The 22764-nt window shown below is 46.7% G+C and overlaps 1 protein-coding gene across 5 annotated transcripts in view; it reads right to left on the bottom strand.

Moving 5' to 3' along the window:
• The window catches only part of CLMN (calmin), a 123421-nt gene that overhangs the window by 20963 nt on the left and 79694 nt on the right, over window positions 1-22764 (bottom strand). For all 5 annotated transcript variants that reach the window (XR_011491763.1, XR_011491764.1, XM_070477886.1 and 2 more), the window contains exons 2-9: window positions 22368-22429; window positions 18512-18607; window positions 16028-16111; window positions 13231-13323; window positions 12179-12369; window positions 9964-10157; window positions 7295-7377; window positions 777-2411 (exon numbers count right to left, since the gene is read on the bottom strand). Coding sequence is in view for 3 of the 5 variants with exons in the window: in XM_070477886.1 (XP_070333987.1) it covers window positions 777-2411; window positions 7295-7377; window positions 9964-10157; window positions 12179-12369; window positions 13231-13323; window positions 16028-16111; window positions 18512-18607; window positions 22368-22429 (2438 nt within the window). In the remaining 2 variants the exon portion in view is untranslated. The remainder of the gene's footprint in view (window positions 1-776; window positions 2412-7294; window positions 7378-9963; window positions 10158-12178; window positions 12370-13230; window positions 13324-16027; window positions 16112-18511; window positions 18608-22367; window positions 22430-22764) is intronic.

Below are 22764 nucleotides of genomic sequence, written 5' to 3'. Positions count from 1 at the left end.
GGCAGGAGGAGAAGGGTTCCCTGCACCCTCTCACCGCTCACTCTGGCGGCCCCTCTAGAGCTGCTGGGCCACGTGAAGGCGGACTCGAGGTAGCAGACAGCATGTGGCTGCTCCAGCTCAGACGTGAGTGTCCCCCCCGGCCCTGTTTATACAACCCACTTCTAACTGCAGGAGCCAAACTATCGTGTCAAACATATAACAGGCCTTGAAACATCGAGGCTGGGGTCCAGGGTGAGGTCTGGCTTGGTTTTGCCGGCTGCTGGAGGAAGAGGGTCTGTAGTCGACTCAGTGCAGGAGGCAGAGCTGTGATTACTACTGAAAAGCATTTCTGCTATCTCGATGCTGGAATGCCCCCTCCCCCGAGGCATGACCTCAACTGGTCTTCTGGGCAGCCTGTGGGCAGGGCCAGGACCACGGGGAGGCCAGCAAGGTGCCCAGGGTGCCAAACTGGACCAGTGTCCCTCTCAGGCGCTCATCCTGCCCTTGCCTGAGCCTGGAGTAAATTTCTCCCTAAATTCTGGACCTGGGATGCCCGTGCGGGAAGCTGCATTCCTCCGTTTTATAGAGGAAGAAGGGGAGTTTAGAAGAAGGAAATGGCAACTCACTCCAGTATTCTTGCCTAGAGAATCCCACGGTCAGAGGAGCCTGGCGGGCTACAGTCCATAGGGTCACACAGGGTCGGACCCGACTGAAGCAACTTAGCACGCACACACAAAGGGAATTTGGGAGAAGCACAGAATTCCCCATGCAGGGTTCCCAACTCCATAGTCACATACCTGACGGCCCTGCACAGGGATGCTATCTTCGGCCTCCCTTTGCTGGTGGTCCTCAGGTGAGGGTGGGGGAGAGGGTTCCGAGGCGGGACTGGCATCCTCTGTGATGCTGGCCTGGGGGAGGTCCTTGCCCAGCCCGGAGAAGCTGAAGCTGCTCTGGGAGGCCTCGGCCTCCTCGGCCTCATCCTCCCTGGCCCCCAGGTCCAGCAGATGGCCCTCCGGTTCTTCCAGGTCCATCTCTTCGTTTTTCAAATCCTCCGAGCCTTCTGCATAAGCCTCCAAAACCGCCGCCAGGGGCACCTCGTAGTGTGGGTAGTAGAAAAGATCGTGAGGGATGACGGAAATCTTGGAGAGCGGGGGAGATGGCTTGAAGTCCAGGCCCTCCTCGCTGGGGCTGTGGAGGGTCTCCAAGCTGATGCTGCTGCTCGGCGGGTTGGAAGGCAATTCTCCCCCGAGCCCCCGGAGGCACTCGGCTTCCCCTTCCTCCTCTCCCCGACGGCAGCGTCGGAAGGACTTGCGCTTGGCCTTCTCATACGCCTCTCGCTTTTTATCCACCGGGGCCTCCTCGGGGGCCAAAGAATAGCCTTGGTCTTGGTCTCCAGGGTCCTTGTGAGGGTCAGGTTGGTCGAGCTCCACTGGGGCCTCATCCGAATCTGTATTCTTGCGGGCGGATTTCCCTCTCCGTTTGCCCAACCTCTCAGGGTGATCCTCCGACACCTCCTCTGCAGGTTTTTTCTCATGAGGCGAAGGAACCTCATTGAAAGCCTGGCTGGTGGAGGCAAAATCGACGAGGTCGCTGTTAAACTTTGAGGCTTTTAATGGTATGGCTTCAAAATAGTCTTCTTTATCCATCGCTTCTACCATCAGCAGTTTCACCTTGATCTCCAAGGCATTGGCCATAACGGTGTTCTCTCCCAGCGGTGAGGGGAGATGGCCTTCGTCCCCAGGGCTGGATGCCCTCTCCGATGCCCCATTCCAAGGGGGAGAGGTCTGGGAAGTGGGAGGATGACTGATCTCGCCATCCACTGAGGACACGTCGTCAGGGACCTTGTCGGAGGCTGCTTCTTCCAGGATGTCCGGCACCTCCTGTTTTGGTGTTTCTTCAGCAACATCAGCCACCAAGACCTGTTCATCCTGCTTGGACGACTCCTTGGTCTCTCCAGGGCTCCCTTCAAAGTGCAGGTCCGCGCTGTAGAAAGGGTCCTGACTGCAGGAGGCATCCTTGTAGGTGTCGGCCTCAAAGTGCACCGTCTTCTTGATCGGCAGAGAGTTGGACCTCTGGCTGTCCTTTCGGGATGATAGGATGGAAGATTCTGGAGCCGGCTCACTGGTGCTGTTGAGCTTCCCGGGGATCCCTTGGAGAACCTGCTCGATGATCTGGTTCATGAACTTGGAGGAGCTGTCCACCAGCTCCTGGCTGGACACGCCACCCAGGCAGGGTTCCTCCACATCCTCAGGCTTGTCACAGACGAAGACTTTGGAAGGAGGCGGGTGGCTGGCCTCGTGGTTGACAGTGTAGGCTCGCTCCCCGTCCTCGGTCAGAAGGAAGACGGCACTCTCCTGTTCCGAAGGGGTTTCTTTGATGCGAACGAAGGTGGATTCGATAGGGGCTTCTTTGTCGGAATCCACAAAATCCTCCTGCCAAGAAACACAGGGCGCCATGAAATGAGCAGCGTCTAAGTGCCACGCAGAGTCCCCTCTCAAAACACAACAACAAACAAGCAAGAGCACTTCAGAATGAATGGAAGGGTTCTGATATCGCTGCAGATGGGCAAATGACTACTGTTACTGCTGAAATGTGAAACCATCAGGTAAGTTAAAGAGAAGGTCATTTTCGAAGCTATGGCTGCTAAGACATCTCAATGAACTGAACTCTGGAGAAGGGTGGGCCCTTTCTAAGACAGGAGATCGTCGGCGACCTCATACCTGTGGGCCACCGCCTGGTCTGGGTATACGGACTAATAAGTGAACCCACCTAAGATAAGGAAAGAGCAGCTAAATCTTTATGATTGTTGGGCTGGTGTGAGAGACTGAATCTGGAAGGGCCTCAAACAGGAAAAACCACTTCTCTTCATGTACTAGTTTTCCCACACAGGGACTCCTGCTAAGCACGGCGCAGCTGAACTATTTACAGAAGCCAAGACACAGAAGCAACCTAAGTGTCCATAGACAGATGAATGGATAAAGAGGGTGTGGTACATTCCATGTACATCCTCATGTGTACATTCCATTGTACATCTGTACAATGGAATACGACTCAGCGATAAAAACAAATGACATAATGCTATTTGCAGCAACATGAATGGACCTAGACATTATCATATTAAGCAAAGGCAGAGAAAGACAAATACCATATGATACCACTTATGTATAATCTCAAGTGTTACATAAATGGACTTGTTTACAAAACAGAAACAGACCCACAGTCACAGAAAACAAACTCCTGGTTTCCAGAGAGGAAAGTGGGGGAAGGATAAATTAGGAATTTAGGATTACCAGATACAAACTACTATATATAAAATAGATAAGCAACAGGATCTACTTTATAGCACTTAATATAGGAAACTATAGTGTCTTATAATAAACCATAATGGCAAAGAATTTAAAGAATATGTCTGTACAGAGATCCATATACATACATAACTGAATCACTTTGCTGTGTAGAGGAAACTAACACAGCATTGTAAAGCAATTATATTTCAATTTTAAAAAAAGATGTAGCTGAGAGCAGGGCTGAAAGTAGAGAGCAATCTTGGTGGTTCTGCAGTGCTTGGCTCCCAATGCACTGGTGGGGAGAGTGGATTGACCTCATTCTAAAACTAGTTGAAACCAGAGGGCGGAAATTAAATAAAACTGCAACAGAGTCCTTATCAAGTTCTGAGAAGGTCAAAATGGTCAGCTCCTGGTCACAGGTCCTTGTTTGGGGAAGGGTCACATTCTCTGGGGGTGGCGGTGGGGGAAATATCATGTACCTCATCACATATCAGATATGGCATAAAATTTAAAATTTTAAGATACAAAGAAGCAAACAAAGAGATCCATAATCAAGAGAAACATGAGTCATTAGAAGCAGACCCAAAGATAACCCAGGGTTGGAATTAGCATAAAGACTGTAAAACAACTGTTTATCCTACACTAAAAGAAACACAAAGGTCATTCTTCAGGCTAAAAGGAAATGATCACAGATGAAAGCCTAGATCTGGAATAGGGGAATGAGAAGTACTTAAAATGGTAAATCTGTGACCGATATAAAATGATCTTAAAAGTTTTCTTAAAAAGTCTCCAGCTTAAAGAAAAGCAGGAAACCAGATCTGAAAGAGACACATGCACCCCAATGTTCATCGAAGCACTGTTTATAATAGCCAGGACATGGAAGCAACCCAGATGCCCATCAGCAGATGAATGGATGAGGAAGCTGTGGTACATATACACCATGGAATATTACTCAGCCATTAAAAAGAATTCATTTGAATCAGTTCTGAGATGGATGAAACTGGAGCCCATTATACAGAGTGAAGTAAGCCAGAAAGATAAAGACCATTACAGTATACTAACACATATATATGGACTTTAGAAAGATGGTAATGATAACCCTATATGCAAAACAGAAATAATAGCAAACCATGGGGAATTAAAATATACAGAAACAAAGCAAATGGCAATAATTGCTAAAGGAAAGGAGAAGAAAAGTGAGTGGGATCAAACAGCTGCATATACAAAAATATACAAAATATATAAAATGTACAATGAGGGACTTCTCTGGGGATTAAGAATCTGCCTTGCAATGCAGGGGATGTGAGTTTAATCGCTGGAAACTTAGGCAATGTTAGGCAACTAAGATCCCACAAGCTGAGGGGCAGCTAAGCATGCAAGCCACAACTATAGAGCCAGTGTGCTCTGGGGCCCGTGTGCCACAACCACTGAGCCTGCGCATCACCACTACAGTGCATGCACCTCAACAAAGGATCCCCGATGATACAGTGAAGATCCCGACGCAGCCAAATCAAAAAATCAAAGTTAGCTAATAGTAATCCAAGGTAGACTGAGGTATGTTCAAGATGAGTATTATAATCCCTAGGAAAACTACTAAAAAGACAAAACAAACAGATGTGGCTAAAAAGCCAACAGAGGAGGTAAAATGGAAACCAAAAAACAATTGAACAATCCAAAAAAAATGAGAAAGGAAGAACAAAGCATCATAGAACAGACAGGACCAGTGGAAAACAACAGTAAGATGGTAGATTACATCTATGTACACGGGCAAATAAAGTGAAACACTAATAATTCTTGTCAAAATGGATAAAAAACAAGACCCAACACTATAGTATTTTTACAAAAAAATGCTTTAAATATAAGCATGGGTACACTGAAAGGAGAAAGATATTAATAGAAAATGATAAATCATACAAATACTAACTTATAATAGTTCCTATATTCCTATCAAATTTACTCCACGGTGAAATGAAACAAAAGTAAAATGATGACCTCATCAAAAAGACACAACAATCCTTAATGTATATGCATTTATGGCATAGCTTCCACACACATAAAGCAAAATTTGACAGAACTAAGAAGAACAATAAAGTCACAATCATAAGTCAGAGACTTTTAACTTTTCTCCCTCACATTCATTGGTAGGAAAAGCAAAAAAAAATTGGGATGTCTCTGGAATATTAGAACAGCATATTAACCAACTCAACTTAATTGGACTGTTGATGCTTTCACTGTACAAGACACATTTTTTCAAATGCATATGGTACATTTACCCAAATAAACCATATGTCAGGGCATAAAGCCAGGCACAGTGTCTGGCACATGACCAGGGCTTAATGAATATTTATTAAAGTGTACTACAGTCAGCTGAATTATGAAACTTAAAAAAACAACAGTTCAACAGGGATCTAGATCAGCTGGGATGACTCTGTATCCCCTGTGGATGCAAACGGACTGTGCTGAGGGGATGCCCTGTGCTGTGTGGGTCAGGGGGCCTTTCACCATGTTCTATCTTGCTTGACCCCTCCTTCCCCAGCCCCAGTCTCTGACCCCAGCCCTGGGGAGATCCAAGTGTCAGATTTGCTGAATCCAAGCTATGACTCTGACTCACACACACATCATAAATTTTAGTTGATTTCAAACTCTGCTAGGCTGAAGAGCTCAGGGCTAATAAAAGCCCTGGTCCCTAGTATTTCCGAACTTCATAATGAAGATTAAATTAAAGGATGGCATTACCACCATTTCCTGAGGGTCAACTGCTGTCCCAAGCACAGGACTTTACAATATCTCTTTACTCTTCACATAACCCTGAAAATGTGGGTCATATTTCTATTTTACAGATGGCATCTCATACAGACATGTATCAGAGAGATTAAGTAAACAGCTGAAGGTCACCAAGCTTCAAGTGGCAGAACTGACATTCCAGCCCATGGAATGCCTGCTTCTAAAGCACCCTGGAAAGTGATCTGTGGTCCAGAAACAGATGGGAATCACACACATAGGAAGCCTGGAAAGAATCCAGCCTGGCTCTTCTGAGTTGGGCAAAATGAGGTCTCAGTTTTAGGCATATGTTGTAAGAAATCTAAATGCCTGAGCTTTGGAAAAGAACTGAGATCAAACCCCAGCTCTGTGCTGGGCAATTGGGCAACCCTGGAGAGGTCTGTTAGCCTCTTTGAGCATGCACTTTCTCTTCTACAAAATGAAAATGATACAGAGTCAAATGGGATTGCAGGGGTGGCAGTCAGCCCAGAGACACACAGGATGCTGACCTGACAAGCCTCCAGCTAAAAGAGCAGCCTGTCCCTCCTGTGAGTATTAGTTCTGTATGATTTTTTTTTTTGGTGGGGGTGTGAGTCTAGTATTTCTAACTACCTGAAACAACAATGTATTTGTTGACTTGTCACCTGTTTTCTCTATTAGAACAAAGCTACACAGTCACGGACCTCATCCATCTCATTTACTGTTCAGTTTCCCAGATCAGCCATGGGTGTCCCAATAAAGTAATTTTCCAATAAAGGATCATTGTTACTGTTGTGATCATTATTATTACAATCCCAGGCTTGGGCATGGATTGACTGGAGGTTCAACAGAGTATTGACAACTCTGAAAGGTCTGATTCTGCTCCAAAAAATCAGTCACCAAGTATGCTCAGATTCTAAAAATTAAAAATATGTGCTTGGTCATTGTCTTTAAAATTTTTTCACACTCTGATAAAATCTGGTAGACTGCTAAAATGTCCCATCTGACATCTAGAAAATCAAGTAGCTGATTCATATAACAAGTGGGCATCTCTTCTAATCTTAAAAGTTTGGGATGGGGAGAGGTTTGTGAGAGGTGTGCCTGACTTCCCATTCTGCTTTTTAATGGTGCACACGTTAGCGATGATTTTGGAATCAAAATGTGGCAAGGCACATGAGATAGAGATTCAATTATTACAGCTGTCACACAGCTCGAACACCAGCTTCATCCCATGGTCAGCTGATGGAAATATACAGTTTCTGAATTATAGGTAAGGAAAACAGACATACGGCTTCCAACTCCGGGAAATGTTCTAGAAACTGAGCCACGTAAGTCACGATGGACTGCTCATCTGGTGTGTCAACCATGATGTCTGTTAAGAGAAACACAGGAGTTAGACGGACATGCAAAACACAGGTTTTATTTTATTTATTTTTACATTTTTAAAATTTTTAAATTTTTCCAGTTTTATCGAGGTATAATTGACAAATAAAAATTGTATATAGTTAAGGTGTACAACACGATCATTTGATATACATAGATATTGCAAAATGATTCTCACAATTGAGTTAATTCACACATCCATCATTTCACAGTTACCTTATTTTGATGTGCTGAGAAAACTTAAGATCTACTCTTTGAGCAAATTTCTAGTAGACAATACAGTGTTATTAACTATAGTCACTATATTTATGTTAGACTTGCCAGAACTTATGAAAGTTTGTATGTTTCTCTACTTTTTCCACTCCACTATCAACCCCCAGCTCCTGGTAACCACCATTATACTCTCTGGTTCTGTGAGTTTCACTTTTTTAGCTTCCACATATAAATGAGATCATGTAGTATTTATTTTTCTGTGTCTGGCCTATTTCAGCATAATGTCCTCCAGGTTCATTTGTGTTGTTACCAACGGCAGAATTTTCTTCTTTTTGTGGCTGAATGATATCTCATTGTATACACATGGCATTTTCTTTATCTATTCATCCACTGATGGACACTTAGGTTGTTACTATGCTTTGGCTACTGTGAATAATGCTGCAATGAACACTAGTGTGCAGATATTTCTTCAAGACTGCAATTTCCGTTCCTTTGATTTTGTTTATTTTGTTTGTTTTGGGGGTTTTCTGGCTTTTTTCTTGTCTGCACTGTGCAGCTTATGGGATTTTAGTTCCCTGACCAGGGACTGAACTCTGGTCCACGGCAGGGAAAGCACCAAGTCTTAACCATTGGATCACCAGGGAATTCACAAGCTTGTTTCCTTTAAGTTTAATTTCCTTTGACCATATGTTCAGCAGAAGGTTTGCCAATACTTTGGTCACCTGATGCAAACAGTTTACTCACTGGAAAAGACCCCGATGCTGGGGAAGGTTGAGGGGAGGAGGAGAAGGGGGTGATAGAGGAAGAGATGGTTGGATAGTCCTGTCCATGACTCAATGGATATGAACTTGGGCAAACTCTGGGAGACAGCGGGGGACAGGGAGGCCTGGCATGCTGCAGTCAGTGGAGCTGCAGAGTCGGACACGACTGATTGACTGAACAACAAGAGAGAGTTTGTTGGACCACATGGTTGTCTTTTTTAATTTTTTGAGGGCTCTCCATGCAGTTTTCCATAAGAGCTGTACCAGTTTACATTACATTACAGAACACAGAATTTTCACATGGGATCTTGGGATGCTTCACGGTGAAAGATCCCACAGACCAGAGAGGGTTTTTTCTCTTTATTTCACACATCAGGAAATTTAAGGCCTTTAAGGGAAGGGGGATGATTTGAGTAGTGAAGCCTCACACTTGGCTGATGAGCAGAGAAGCTGGGATGGAGAATCCAAGACTCCTGTACCCAAGATTCTGTTATTCCCTGCTGTCCGAGTCCTTCCCTGTGAGTAGCCAGTTCACTGCCCATCCCATCAGTGAGTCTGTTGAGCTGAGACCCTTACACACTGCCAGAGAGAATCCTAAATAAGCCTGACCCACATGGAATATGGTTTGATAGAGATAACCAAGTGCCTTAAAAAGGTGTGTACTTTCTAGCTGCGTCATTCCAGAGATGGGACCTGGTCCTGGAGGAAATAATCTAAGACGCACACTGAACTTTATCTTATAAGATGTCCATTGCAGCATTATACACAAGACTATTCCAAAACCACCTCAACATCCACCAGTGGTAAAGAGTTAAGTACACTTTGGTATGTCCACTAGATAGACCATTATGCAGCCAATAAAAACATATAATGAAGGCATCCTAGCAGCATGCAAAATACTTATGTCACAATTAGAATGTTTAAGTTAAAAAAAGGAAGATACACGTTATGTGGTACCCTGGATGGGAGGGGAGTTTGGGGGAGAATGGATACATGTATATGTATGGCTGAGTCCCTTTTGCAGCTGAAACTATCACAATATTATTTGTTAATTATTTGCTAACCAGTATAAAATAAAGGTTTTTTTTACAAAAACTTTTTTTAAAAAAAGTAGAAATGCTTGTTTAATACAAAAGAAAGTAGTAGAGGAGGAACATAAAAAAATCAAAATGATATGAGACGTCTTGACAATTAAACAGAAAATGGGTAGTGATGGAGGCTGCAGGCTGTGAACTTGGTTGGTAGCCACGCAGATGTTCACACGTGATTATCACAGAATCACAAAAATGCATGCTTGTTTCCTGCATTTTGCTACATGCGTGATATATTTCACAATAAAATAAAAGTTCTAAAATCCTTAAAGGAAAAAAAAAGGAAGAGACAAAGTCATACATACACTGAATGATCCCAATTACATTAAAAAATTGTATTTAGATATAAGGAAAAACACTGGGGAAATGATGTCAGTGGCAGGAATACAGGAGATATAAAAATGACTTCATTAGATGTTTCTGTATTCTCCAGAATTCCCATGTGGACAGAAGGTGTTACAGGTTAAAAACAAATTATGAAGAAAGAGAAAGAGAGAGAACCGCTGCTACCTTCTGGCTCCAGGAGCCTAGGGATGTGAAGGGCATCATGAGCGATGCTGAAAGCCTTCTCCAGATTCTCCCGCATGGAGTCTTCCAGCGCCTGCTTCATGTCCACCAGGCTGGGGTCGATGGCCTTGATCACAGCCAGGAAAGCCAGCCCGCTCCGCCAGCTGCCTGCAAAGTCCTGCACCGCCACGCCATACCTGAAGGGAAGCAGCAGCTGCGGCAGGCGTGTAAACAGACTCAGGGATGCCTCGCTGGCCTCCGAGTGGGGCCGGGAGCTGCTGACCTGGCGAGGACTAGATGCCCCGGGCCCTGAGTCTCAGGACAGCTGCACTGACCCATCCATGTTTCCATGTCCGGACAAACCCAATAGGAAGGTTATGTCGCACAAGGAGACATAACAGGAACTTGAACTCCCCCTCCCAGATAGACACATAAAGCCTTCATTTAACACATGATTCCCTTTATCAGTGATCTTTGAAATGCAGCAAACATGGGTGTGTCGTGTCATAAAATGGAGCCAGAAAGTTCAAGTTCACACCCTGGCTGCCCCCCCACGCTTCCAGCGCTGTGGCCTTAGGCAGATCACGTACCTTCTTAGCCTCAAACTTACAAAACAGAGCGGTCACGGGGAAGTGTTAGGTTGAATCCGTCCCCAGAGGGGCCATACCACATGGACCATCTGTCATGTAGGTGCCCCAAAGAAGCCACTCAGTAAGTGCTAGCTAATGTCATGATTAGTAGAAATAAAATTACAACTTTAAAAATGACAAAGAGAGGTCATCCTGTATTAATTTCCTTTAGACTCCAACCCTTGAGAGCACCTCTTCCCGCTGCCAGTTTCCCTACCGGGGTCACTGCACGCTCTTAGAAAAACACAAATATCTTTTTGTTTAGATATTTGTGGAGATTCATAAGAAGTTGCAAAAGCAGCACAGAGACCTTGGTGCCCATCATCTGCTTCCCTCAACACAGCGTCTTATGTTACAGGCGAGTGCCGTCAGAACCAGACACCGACGTGGCTCCAGGGCTATGAGCCACAGGTGAGCCAGGGCTACAAGCCACGTACTAGGGTTTCATTGACTTCACTGTCACAGGTGTGGCAGAAGTGCCGGACACTTTGTCTCAAGCACCCATTCCTGTGATCCCCGCCACAATGGCCATACAGACTGTCTCCCCTGAAAGAGCCTTCCTCTCCATTACAGTCACCCTAACTCCTGGCAATGAGCTCACTTTTGGTTTAGTTATTTTAAAACAACATTGAATGGCTGTTCACATTAATCAACTCTTATCATGTTCAACCCCTTAATCAAAACCCCCAAGATCTAACCCTCCCTCCCATCTTTTATTTTTCCTGGCACCTTTTATTTCCATATACTGGGGAGATGGGATCTGATGCTAAGTGCTTATGAAGTGCTGGTACTCTGCTTTCACAGAGTTTATTTCATTTAACCCTAACTCTCCCATAAGGGGGTGAGTAGTAAGTCACCATCTTACAGGTGCAGCTTAGAGAGGAAACTGATGCACCAGGTCTTCCCAGTCTGGTAGGGGTTAAACACAAGTCCAAGGATCTGGTTCCAGTTCACCTGTCTTAGTGTTGGAAGGGTTGCAACCTGACTCATAGGTTGCAGCCTTGATTTGTTACTTGCTTTTAAGTAGGTACAGACCCTGAAAGATACCCAGAAGCTTAATAATAAGCATGCTAAGTTGCTCAGTCGTGTCCGACTCTTTGTGACCCCATGGACTGTAGCCCGCCAGGGTCCTCTTTCCATGGGATTCTCTATGCATGAATACCAGAGTGGGTTGCCATGCCCTCTTCCAAGGGATCTTTCTGAACCAGGGATCAAATCGGCATCTCTTATGGTCTCCTGCATTGAAAGGTGAATTCTTTACCACTAGCACCACCTGGGAAACCCATAATAATAAACATGTCCATGTTACTAGGATCCACGGCCAACCACACTTAGGGATTTAAAGTGGTGAAGACCCCTTGGATTTCTATTCAAATTGCCGCATCAGCTTCCTGCAAACCAAACACTGAGCAAGTACAGTTTTGTGCAGAGACACAGAAAGGACAGACTTCCCTGTTCTGAGAGTCTAAGTGAAGCGCCAGGCATGTAATGGACGCAGAACTGAGTAAACAGTGACGCCCTCTTCCTCTGCCCCTCTCCCTCTCCCTGGTAGCAGCGCAGGGTGCTGGGGAGCAGGGCATGGGGCTTACTTCCTCGTTTTCCTCTGCACCCAGGCCAACAGCGTCCTGATGGCTTTCCTCTGGTCTTTCACCGAGATTGCTGCACTCCTCTCTGCGGTGGGTGTGGGTGGGAAGGAGGAGTCTGAGTCTGTGCCCCCCGAGCCGGGTGACAGGCTGGAGGATGGAGAGTTTCTGCTGAGGTTGCCCGTGAGCTCTTTAATCTGGAAGGAAAATGACGTTTCAGACCCAGCATGGGTTCTCTTGGACCCCGGCTGGAGGAATCAGTTCATGCAGAACTGATTACTCCTTCCTGAGGGTTGGGTGTCAGTACTCATGATGGCCAGGCTGTTTCGTGTGGCTTGTGGTGCATGCACGGATGCATAGCAGGGAGAATCATCTCTTCCTGGAGTCTGTCTAGCTCTGGGCAGAAGCTGCTGCTGAGGGCCTCCTGACCTGGCTCCACCTCTGTGTACATCATTTTTACTCTTGGGAGGGCCATTAGTGAGCCATAATTTTCTCTTTCAAAAGTGGGGGATTCTAGAAGATGAACTCAGCTTACTCCCTCCTACTCAGGGAAAATAACTTGAGCACAACTTGAAGTAACCCCTTCACACTCCAGCCCCAGACCTCTTCCCTCTTCTATAAAATCTGCATTTTCAGACAGATGCTGAGGGTGTGAAGGCTGCAAGGTCTCCCCTGTTACACATGCCTCTTCCTAGAGCTGTCTTTGTAGAGGCTTTCTAATCGTCTCTGATGAACACTTGTCATGTTAGGAGAGTAACTACCTAGTTCAGTTTTTGGCTGGAAGTATTTCCCTGGCTCTTGGGACCCTTTAGAAGAAAACTATTTTTCCAAGTAAATATTTAATTCTTTAAGTCCCAAGAGAAGAACAAAGCTCACATCACTTTTAGAATCACAGGGACTCAAAATCTTTAGCAACCAAGATTCCTTTGGTTCTTTTCTAGGAAAGAGAAAAGGCAAAATCTGTCAGAAACGAAATCTCACTGTCTCCCATGATCCGGGCCCCACTCCTGTATTGGCAGAGATGACTGATGTGTGTTATGGGAAAGAAGTGATTTTACCTGGAAGAAGAGGATTATGTTCCAAATTAGCCCAAGAACCAAAGAGGGGTTGCCATCTGCTATTTCTGCTGCGTCAATGCTAACCAGCTTTACCTGAAGAGAAGCAATGTATGAGCTTAAAGACAGGGTCCAAGTAGGTTATAACACATTATTTCCTGATGCTCTTGTGGGCCTGTTTCTCTTTCTTACGTGTGCTGTTTGGTGATGCCACAGGGCACCTCTCGGGGACCCCAACATGCAAAAGTATACACAAGTGTGTCTAATAAACAGTACATAGTGCTTCCCATTAACAGGCACTATTCTCAGAGTATTAGCACTGTTTGTCTTCACAAAAACCCCACAACACAGATTCTTCTATTATCTCTGTATTTCAGGTGAAGAAATTCCAGAGAGGTCAATGGAACGTGCCCAGGACACATAGCTAGTAAGAAAGACATCTTTTTCCAAGAACAGACAGTACATGCCCAGGGTCTGTCTGCATGCTATACTAACACCACCAAACCTCCAGATTTAACATGTCTTTGGACAAACACAGAGTACTGACATCACTGTTCATGGCCCATGATGGTTAAGACAGTTCAGTTCAGTCTCTCAGTCATGTCCGACTCTTTGCAACCCCATGGACTTCAGCATGCCAGGCTTCCCTATCCATCACCAACTCCCAGAGCTTGCTCAAACTCATGTCCATCGAGTCAGTAATGCCATCCAATCTCTCTCATCCCCTTCTCTTCCTGCCTTCAATCTTGCCCAGCATCAGGGTCTTTTCCAATGAGTCAGTTCTTCATATCAGGTGGCCAAAGTATTGGAGCTTCAGCATCAGTCCTTCCAATGAATATTCAGGATTGATTTCCTTTAGGATGGACTGGTTTGATTTCCTTGCAGTTCAAGGGACTCTCAAGAGTCTTCTCCAACACTGCAGTTCAAAAGCATCAATTCTTCGGCGCTCAGCTTTCTTTATGGTCCAACTCTCACATCCATACATGACTACTGGAAAAACAATAGCTGGTGTTGGACAGGGAAGTTGGAGTTGGTGATGGACAGGGAAACCTGGCATGCTGCAGTCCATGGGGTCACAAAGAATTGGACACAGCTGAGTGGCTGAACTGAGCTGAACCAGTTCACCCATTTAAAGCACACAATTCCATGGTTTTTTAGTGTTACCATAATTTTAGAGCATTTTCATCACCTTGAAAAGAAATCTTGTACCCTTTACCTGTCACCTGTCTAATCCCAATTCCTCTCCACCTTGAGCAAACACTCATCTGTCTTCTGACTCGAGAGATTTCCCTGTGCCAGACATATCACAGGAATAGAGTTCTAGAACAAGTGGTCCTTTTGGTCCAGCATCTTTCATAATGTTTTCAAGTTTCATCCACAATGTAGCTTGTATCAACACTCCTTTCTTTTTCAGGGTGGAATAATATTCCGCTGCATGGACAGATAATACTTGGTTCATCCCTTGGTCCATGGATGGGCATCCGGGTTGCTCTCACCTTTGGGCTATTATGAATGATGGTGCTGTGAGCTGTGTCATGCCCTTTGGTCCCACCATCTGAACCGCCTCCTAGGTTGGGTCTTTCCCTACAGGATGGGAGGCAGAGTCTACCTCCCTCTTCAAAAGCCAAAACCGCTTTTCTCCGCACTTGGCGGCCAGGACAGGGGTGAGGATACAGGCTTATCAGCCCAGGCCTTTGAGCCTGAATGAGTGACGCTGAGAGTTCCTTCCAGGGGCTGTGGGAGTGGGGGCAGAGGGACAGAGTAGTGACAGCCGTGCCCACGTGGGTCCTTGCGTTCAGAGGTGGTGGGGCGCTGCAGTGGTCTTGGCATTTAGCAGTCTTGGGCTCCGCCCCTGATTCCCCAGGCTTTGAAGTCATCCTGTGAGTCCTTGGCATCCTTTCAACACATTCCTTTGCTGTTTGTATCAGCCCAGATTAGATCCCCTTATGACCCAGGAGCGCCAAAGGAATAGCACTTTGTGATGACGTTCTACTGTACATGCCGACGTGTCAGGCAAGCTAAGGGCTTTCCACCCAGAGTAACTGATGAAACTTAATGAAAGGGGAACTTTGGAAATTTTATCTCTCTAGGGCCATTCCCTCCCATTTTTGAAGGACATGAAGCAGAGTTCAAAACACAGAAAAGGCTAATTTAAGTCTGGAAAGTTCTATCAAAGAGGACAGAATTACGTGATTTTCCTCTGGCTCAGTTAGCCCCCTTCTCTGCCTTGCTTCTGCCATATTCTGAGTGCTAAGAACAAGTTTTACACCCTGACATGCTCACTGTACTCCTTTTAAAATTAGAGGGTAATTGCTTTACCATACCGTGATGGTTTCTGCCATACATCAACCTGAATCTGCCATAGCCATATATATATGTTCCCCACCTCTTGAACCATGCCCCCACCTCCCGCCCCATCCCACCCCTCTAGGTAGTCACAGAGCACTAGCTTTTCACTGTACTCTTAACCCCCAAAGTGAAAAGGAAAATGTCAACTACATTCTGAACATCTGAGAGCCACTCAACATTTCTGCCCTTCCCACACCCAGACATCCACCGGAGTTTCCATCCTGATGGAGCTGGAGGGGCGGGTGGGCAGGGAATCAGGGACTGCATCTCGCCTGATGGATTAGCTGTATCTCGACTGATGGAGCTCCGTTAACATTTCAACTTGTTCCATCTGACTGTCTTAGCAGGGACCCCTTTGCCCGCGTCTCTTGTGACCAGCACTAGACTTCAAATCATGTCTTTTTTTGTCTCAGGGGAGGCTCTGTGAACAAGATGTGTTTCAGATACTTACATTGCTATCTTCCAAAAACTTAAGTGCTTTCGCTATGTTGTTTAACCGAAAAATACGATGGGATGAGGATTTGTACTCGTGTAGCTGTAACACAAAACAGGACGGCACAACAGTTAAGCCCAGACAGGCACTCAGATCCCCGCAGTGCCATTGGAGGCGCTTGTCTTCTTTCTTTACCTTTTCCACATGAATCTCAAGGGAAGGACGGGGCTCACAGCAGAGCCTGCATGGACCCCATCCAAATCCATGCACGGGGCCCCGGCACACACAACCGCAGTCTCAGGGGTCCCCAAGGGTCGCCTTATTTATGGTTCCTGGGGCCAAACTCACTTGAGCTGGTGAGGGAGGGGAACCCGGGGGTTAAACAGGGGGCAGATTTGTCAGATTTCCCTCTCTGACCCAGCTCCTGGCTTTTGATACGCCTCCCTCCCCCAGAGACTGTCGGTGACATGCTCTCCTCTCTGCGCTGATGCCGTTTGTCAAGGCAGAGAGCGCCAGCCGGGAGCGTCACCCGCAGCTGCTAAATCATCCGGCAAACCCTCCCTGGAGGCCACAGATGTTTCTGTTTTCTGGCCAAGGACTTGGTGGACATGTATCCCACGTCAGAGAGAGAGAGGGAGAGAGAGATGGAGACAGAGACAGAAGCACAGAGAGACAGAGACACCAAGAAAGAGACAGACACAGAGAGACACAGAGAAACCCAAAGAGGAAGAGAGAAAGGGGCTTGAAGAAGCAAAAACTCTGACAATGCTTGTTGCACACGCTAGGAGCACTGGCAAAGGAAACTCATCCTGAAACGGAAGCCCATCCCTGATCCTTGGGGTGAGTGCTTCACACTAACGGGCAAGCCAGTGGGTATCCCTTGCACATGGTATGAGCTGCCAGGGGAGCTCACGGGTGAGGTCTTGGCTGTTCCCAGCTGGACTCCCGGATCAAACACTCCCAGCAGAGTCTCCCCTCCCACCGAGGCTATAGCAGCTCCCGATTAGTGCCCAGGCAACAAAGTGGGAGCCTGGGCTGCTGGCAACACAGAACCAGGGACTAGAATATGCTTTTTCAAGAAGCCTTTGAAGGACTATGCTGCCAGCCCACTGTGAGATCAGTCAAGAAACCAAGTACTCTTTCCACCACAGTGGGTCTGCCCTTCATAAGAATTCACGTCACTTGGCACAGCCCCCTTGGAGGTGACTACTGGGAAAAGAAAGGCAAGAAAGGGGTGAGGGCTTGGGGAAGACTCCAGCTGCCTGAGAGCTGAGAACTGAAGTCGGAGCTCTTGACTTTAAACCTAGCGTTAAGAGCAAACCCAGGGAGGTCGGCATGGGCTGAACTGTGGTTTGGGAGAGCTGGGGCCCTACAGAGACACTTTCGTATCAGCCACACTGGATCATGTGGACCAATCAAACACTGGACTCTAGAGCCCGTTTCTCAAAATTGATACCTCTGGTACTCAAACCAGATCATTGGATGCCCCCCCCCCAAAACAAGGAATATCTGGCAGCGCCTCGGGACATTTCTGGTTGTAACATCTGCGGGTGCTACCGGTACCCAGTGGAGAGAGACCAAGGATGCTGTCACACATCTGGCAATGACCAGGTCAGCCCCTACAATGAAGAACTACCCCCCCCGAAATGCTAACAGTGGACTTCCCCGGTGGTACAGTGGATAAGAATCCGCCTGCCAATGCAGGGGACATTGGTTCAATCCCTGGTCCGGGAGGATTCCACACGCCTGGGAGCAACTAAGTCCGGGTACCACAGCCGCTGAGCCCATGCTCTAGAACCCAGGAGCTGCAACTATTGAAACCTATGTGCCCTGGAGCCTGTGCTCCACAATAAAAGAAGCCACTGCAATCAGAAGCCCAAGTACCGCAACCAGAGAAAGCCTGCAGCAATGAGGAGTCCGTGCAATCAACTAAGTAAATAAATTAAAAATTAAACAAAACGAAACAAAATGCCAACAGTGCTGAAGCTGTTCAACACTGCTCGGTGAATCAGGGAGACAGGACTGACTTGCACACGTCAGAACCAGGCAGTGTGGAGCACGTTGGCAGAGTTCCAAATTGGAATGAACCTCAAGACCAGCTGGCTCAATTCAGTTTCAGCCATACTCACAAGAAGGTTCCAGAATTCTGTGTATCTAGCTTTAGCCGTGGGGTCTTGTCCATATTCCTGAATCTTATCTCTCATTCTAGTTAACTGAATGGCTGGCCCGCTAAACACTCTCGATCCAGTTAAAATCTTCAGCTTTGGACTCACAGAAAACATGGGGCATTTATTTACTTGCTAAGGTATATTTGCTTAGTTATACATGATTATATCAGTCTTAGTCACTGAGAAAGGAATGTTACCCTCCCAAGTTTCCCATCATAGGAACTTATGGATGGCCAGATATATGTACAGACATAGAGATCTGGATGGAAAAGAACTACGGGCAGCGTTTACCTTTGACTTTTATCTCTTCCCAACCCTTCTGGAAGATACGTACCAGATTCCTCCCAGACAGGACTTCTAACAAAGCCATTAGGATTTTGCCATCTTGTATATCGATGAATAAATCTTTAACTTCTAGAGGTGGGTTGCACTGCAGAAGAGGGGGAAAGAAAGTAGCCGATCAGTGATCTGGAGGAAAAAACCTGCAACATCCAGAGCTGCCTATGGGCATCCGAGGAGGTAGTAACCCTCTCTCCCTGGAGATGGCGCTGCATAGGCAGAGGTTGTGCCGGGGATTCCCGGAGGAGGCTCCAGGTGGAAAAAGCCAGAAGCCCAACTGCTTTCCTCTCTGACCTGGGGAGGTCTGAGGGACACCGTGCCCTGTCCACCCAGAACTTGGCTAGGTGTGGCCTGGGGTGCGTGGGGCCAGCAGGAACCTGTTGGTCAGCTGTCCCAGCACAGGGCTTTGCAAACCATGCTCCCCGCAACCCTAGGCTTCAGCAGAGCAGCTTCAGGGACCCCACTGGGGGGAGGGGGTTCCAAAAGGAGACCAACCCACTACATTTACCTCATCAGCTCTTAGTGGTTTTTATTTAGAGTTCCAGGTAAGACTATGCCTACAGAAAGGCTTCTGTTGACTAAACAAACGATAAAAATTTTAATGCAGGATGGTTAGGACTTACTGAATTTTGGGGGCCAGGGGCCAGGAACCTGCATTTTTAATTACCACCTCCCTCCCGCCCCCCCTAGCATGAATGGAGCTACCCCGGGGGCTTAGTGGTAAAGGATCCACCTGCAATGAAAGAGATGCAGGTTCGATCCCCGGATTGAGAAGATCCCTGGAGGAGATGGCAACCCACTCCAGTATTCTTGCCTGGGAAATCCATGGCTAGAGGAGCCTGGTGGGCTACAGTCCATGGGGTCATGGAGTGTCAGACACACCTTAGCAACTAGACAACAACAACAACCAGCATGAATTCTATTTACTTTTTGGTACTGGAATCTTTGGAAGCAGTAGAACATTTCAGCTGGGTACTCACTCTCTCTGCTTTTGGGTACAAGGAATGGGGGTGGTTCCCATTGGAGACGGGATTAATGGGGTGAGGGCAGGGGGTGGCTGCTGTCACCAGCCAGGGAGCCAGGGAACTATTGGAGCTGTGGCCCGGGCACCCTTTTCTCAGGGAACTCCCATCCTGTGAAAGCCTCGGAGGGCCTGTGTTTTCTTTTTCCATTCAGGAAGGTGGCATTTCCTGACCTCTTATATGAGCCCCCCACCCACACCCCTAGGTAGTCAAAACACAGGGCAATTCCACCCACAGGTGCACAGAAGAGGGTTCTGCTTCAAGGGCAAGAGCGACTTTGAACCCAGAGGCAAATTATTTTCTTTGCAAACTCCCCGCTGCTCCTCAGGAACATTCCACACGGAGCACGACGGCATCAGGTTACCAAGACTCATAGGGGAATGTTATTCCTGCTAACATGGGGCAGAAACGGCACAAGACCCGAACAAAAACAGCCCCTGATAGATGGACTCACAGCATTTCTAGTTACCAGCCCCGAGCATAGCCGAGCGATGCCTTGGAGCTGAACCAGGAGGGTCGTTCCCACTGACAGTGTCTCTGAGAGCCCCAGCCCAGCAGCGGAAAGCAGGGCCTTGGCTGGCAGCCATCCGCATGATGGCAAGAGGAGAAATTGAACCCACTCCAGTGAAAACACTCCTCGGGGTTCCAGACGTTCCGTGGGCTTCATGAGATTGGTATGGCCAAGTAAACAGCACCCCCAGGGGTTTCTTCATGATCTAACTCCTTCGGTAAATTAAGGATTTTTTCCAGAAGCCAGAGAGTCCGTAAATATTTCTGACAGCCTTCAAATTGCAGCTAAGCCCACTTCCCTGAGGAGTTCCTCGGTTTCCTTTACATGAAAGGTTGTTCTTGAAAGTCTCAAGGTTGGAAACACGGCTGTGAATTTTGCCCTGTGTGTTAGGCATCAGTTTCAAGTGGTGTCTGATTTATCTTCAGAGTGAGTGCTACCCACCTGCCTTGAAACAGGGGCAGAAGCGTGGCCGGAAAGAAAATTCTGGATGTGATAAGGCTAACAGAGATTCATTTGGGGGTTGAGTTGGTGCATGAGTATTTGCTCTATTAACCCTCCGTGCTTTTCTGTATTTATTTTTTAATTTATAAAAGGGAAGAAAGAAAGAAATATGCCCTGGCTAAGCTTCGTCCACCAGGAGGAATTTCCAGTTACCCTGACACACATCAGGCATTAATTTAGGAGTTCGGGGAACTCAGGTTTTGGGAACAGTTTTCCTTTGTTTTCCCAAAAATAACACTTCACTTTATGAACACTGCCGAAAATGCACCAATAGTCAAAACAACGGGCAAATAATTTATAATGCTTCATCCGTGATGTAGAGAGTTTTTGCCCTGGAGATTTGAGGAACCTCCTGGGCTGAGTGGACCCCATTCTAGAGGTGGGGAGCAGAAGTGTGGGTGGTCAGGCAGCTACTGGGGAAATATTATAGGACTAAAGCTCACACTACGTGAATTAGAATGTGGGTCAAGAGCGCCACTTCCTAAAATGCCACATTTATTTTCTCTGCTTTCTAATCATTTTAGTGATTTTCCTCTATGAACCTTTCTTTGGGGAGAGCTCTTAAGGGCAATCAATATTACCCTTGTGCCTTTTAAGAGGAGAAGAAAGAAGAAATGTCACTGAAGAGGAATCCTTGAATATCGCCGCCAGCTGTGAAACATGCGAGACTACTGCTTGGGTCTATTGGGAGAACCAGATCGTGGAATTTAAGAAGATGCAAAGCGAGTAAAATGAATCCTCATAAATCAGCTTTCTTGTAAACGAGAAAAAGAATCTCTCCTTCCCCAGCCCCGGGGGCAATTTAGAATGTCCTCCCCCTGGAGGCTAAGCTAGTGGTGAGGAGGGTTTGGATTTCTATGCCTCTGAATGGTTCATTTATCCATTTCACATCCTGCCCCTCCTCCGCTGCTCATCCTTCTGTCTGGTTCAGACACTTTTGTTTTAGGGTTTGTGTGCCTGAGAGGCTGGCAGACAAAATATGGCTGGACGTTGCTTGGTCAGAGAACGTTAGCAAAAAAAAAAAAAAAACGGGGGTGCCCTGGAAGAAGAGGGGCCACCAAATTGAATATGCAAGGGAAGCCAAAGGAAGAGCTTTCCTCTCTGAGAGTTGTGGGATTACAGGGACACAATTCAATGTCTACAGGCTTCTGGAACAGCATGAGGAAGGCTGTCTTGAGGATTAAAGGAGTTGAGTGTCTGATGCACCAAAACGAGCAGATAATACTGTTGATCGATAGCAGCCTTACGTGATGAACCAGGCAATCTGGCTTGGTGAAAAAGTGTCAGGAGTTCTTGCTTAAATCAACCCAAATACCTATACATGGGTCTTAATGAGAGCTTCCCTGACCTCTCTAGACTAGAAGTCAAGATCCCCCTGCAATCCCATGTTTGGGTTATTCAGCAATGAATGTTTCCTAACTTCTGCTCATCGATTCCCATTTAAAGATGGACCCTCTCCTTCCCCAGCTAGGCTGATAACCTCACAAGGTCAGAACCTCGTGTCTTACGTGTCTTTGCGTTCAAAGTGTGTGTGCATGCGTGCATGCTAAGTTGCTTCAGTCATGGCCGACTCTTTGTGACCCTATGGACTCTAGCCTGCCAGGTTCCACCAGGGTCCTCTGTCCAAGGGATTGTTCCCAGCACTGAACTTGATTCTCAGCAATGAGAACACACTCAACAAACATTTAAATGAATGAATGAAAAACACCAACACAACAAGAACACAGAGCATCCCCCTCCTGTCCTCACTGCGCTACTGAACTATGTACCCAGTTATGGAAGCATTGATCACCTAACAACCCAAGTGCCTTGCTTACCTTCTCCAGATGGAGATTTATCCATCGAGTAAAAGTCCGCTTCTGCACATTCTCCCTCTCAACTGAAAATAAAGAGATGCCATTAGCTGGGTGAAAAGAAATACGTGCAAAATCCTGCCCTCTTCCCAAGGGGGAGAGTCTATGGAATCTCTGTAGGATGGAGAGCCCAGAAGTCCCATAGGTATGGAAACCTTCTCAGAACAGGGTTGGCAAGGCGCTGGCAGCACCTAGAATCCATTTTCTCCAGCCCAACCCCAAGCACCTTAAACAGATTAAACATCCACAAATTCAGACACACAGAACAAAATGGTCGGCACAAGCTCACATGAGCATTGGGGCGTTTGACTCTCCAGCAGGAGGGCTGGTGGGAAGATACAAATTTAAAGCTCTGGGCGAT

Source organism: Odocoileus virginianus, chromosome 16 (genome assembly GCF_023699985.2).
Source record: "Odocoileus virginianus isolate 20LAN1187 ecotype Illinois chromosome 16, Ovbor_1.2, whole genome shotgun sequence".
NCBI classification, from domain to species: Eukaryota; Metazoa; Chordata; class Mammalia; order Artiodactyla; family Cervidae; genus Odocoileus; species Odocoileus virginianus.
This window is presented reverse-complemented; position numbering and strand designations above follow the sequence as displayed.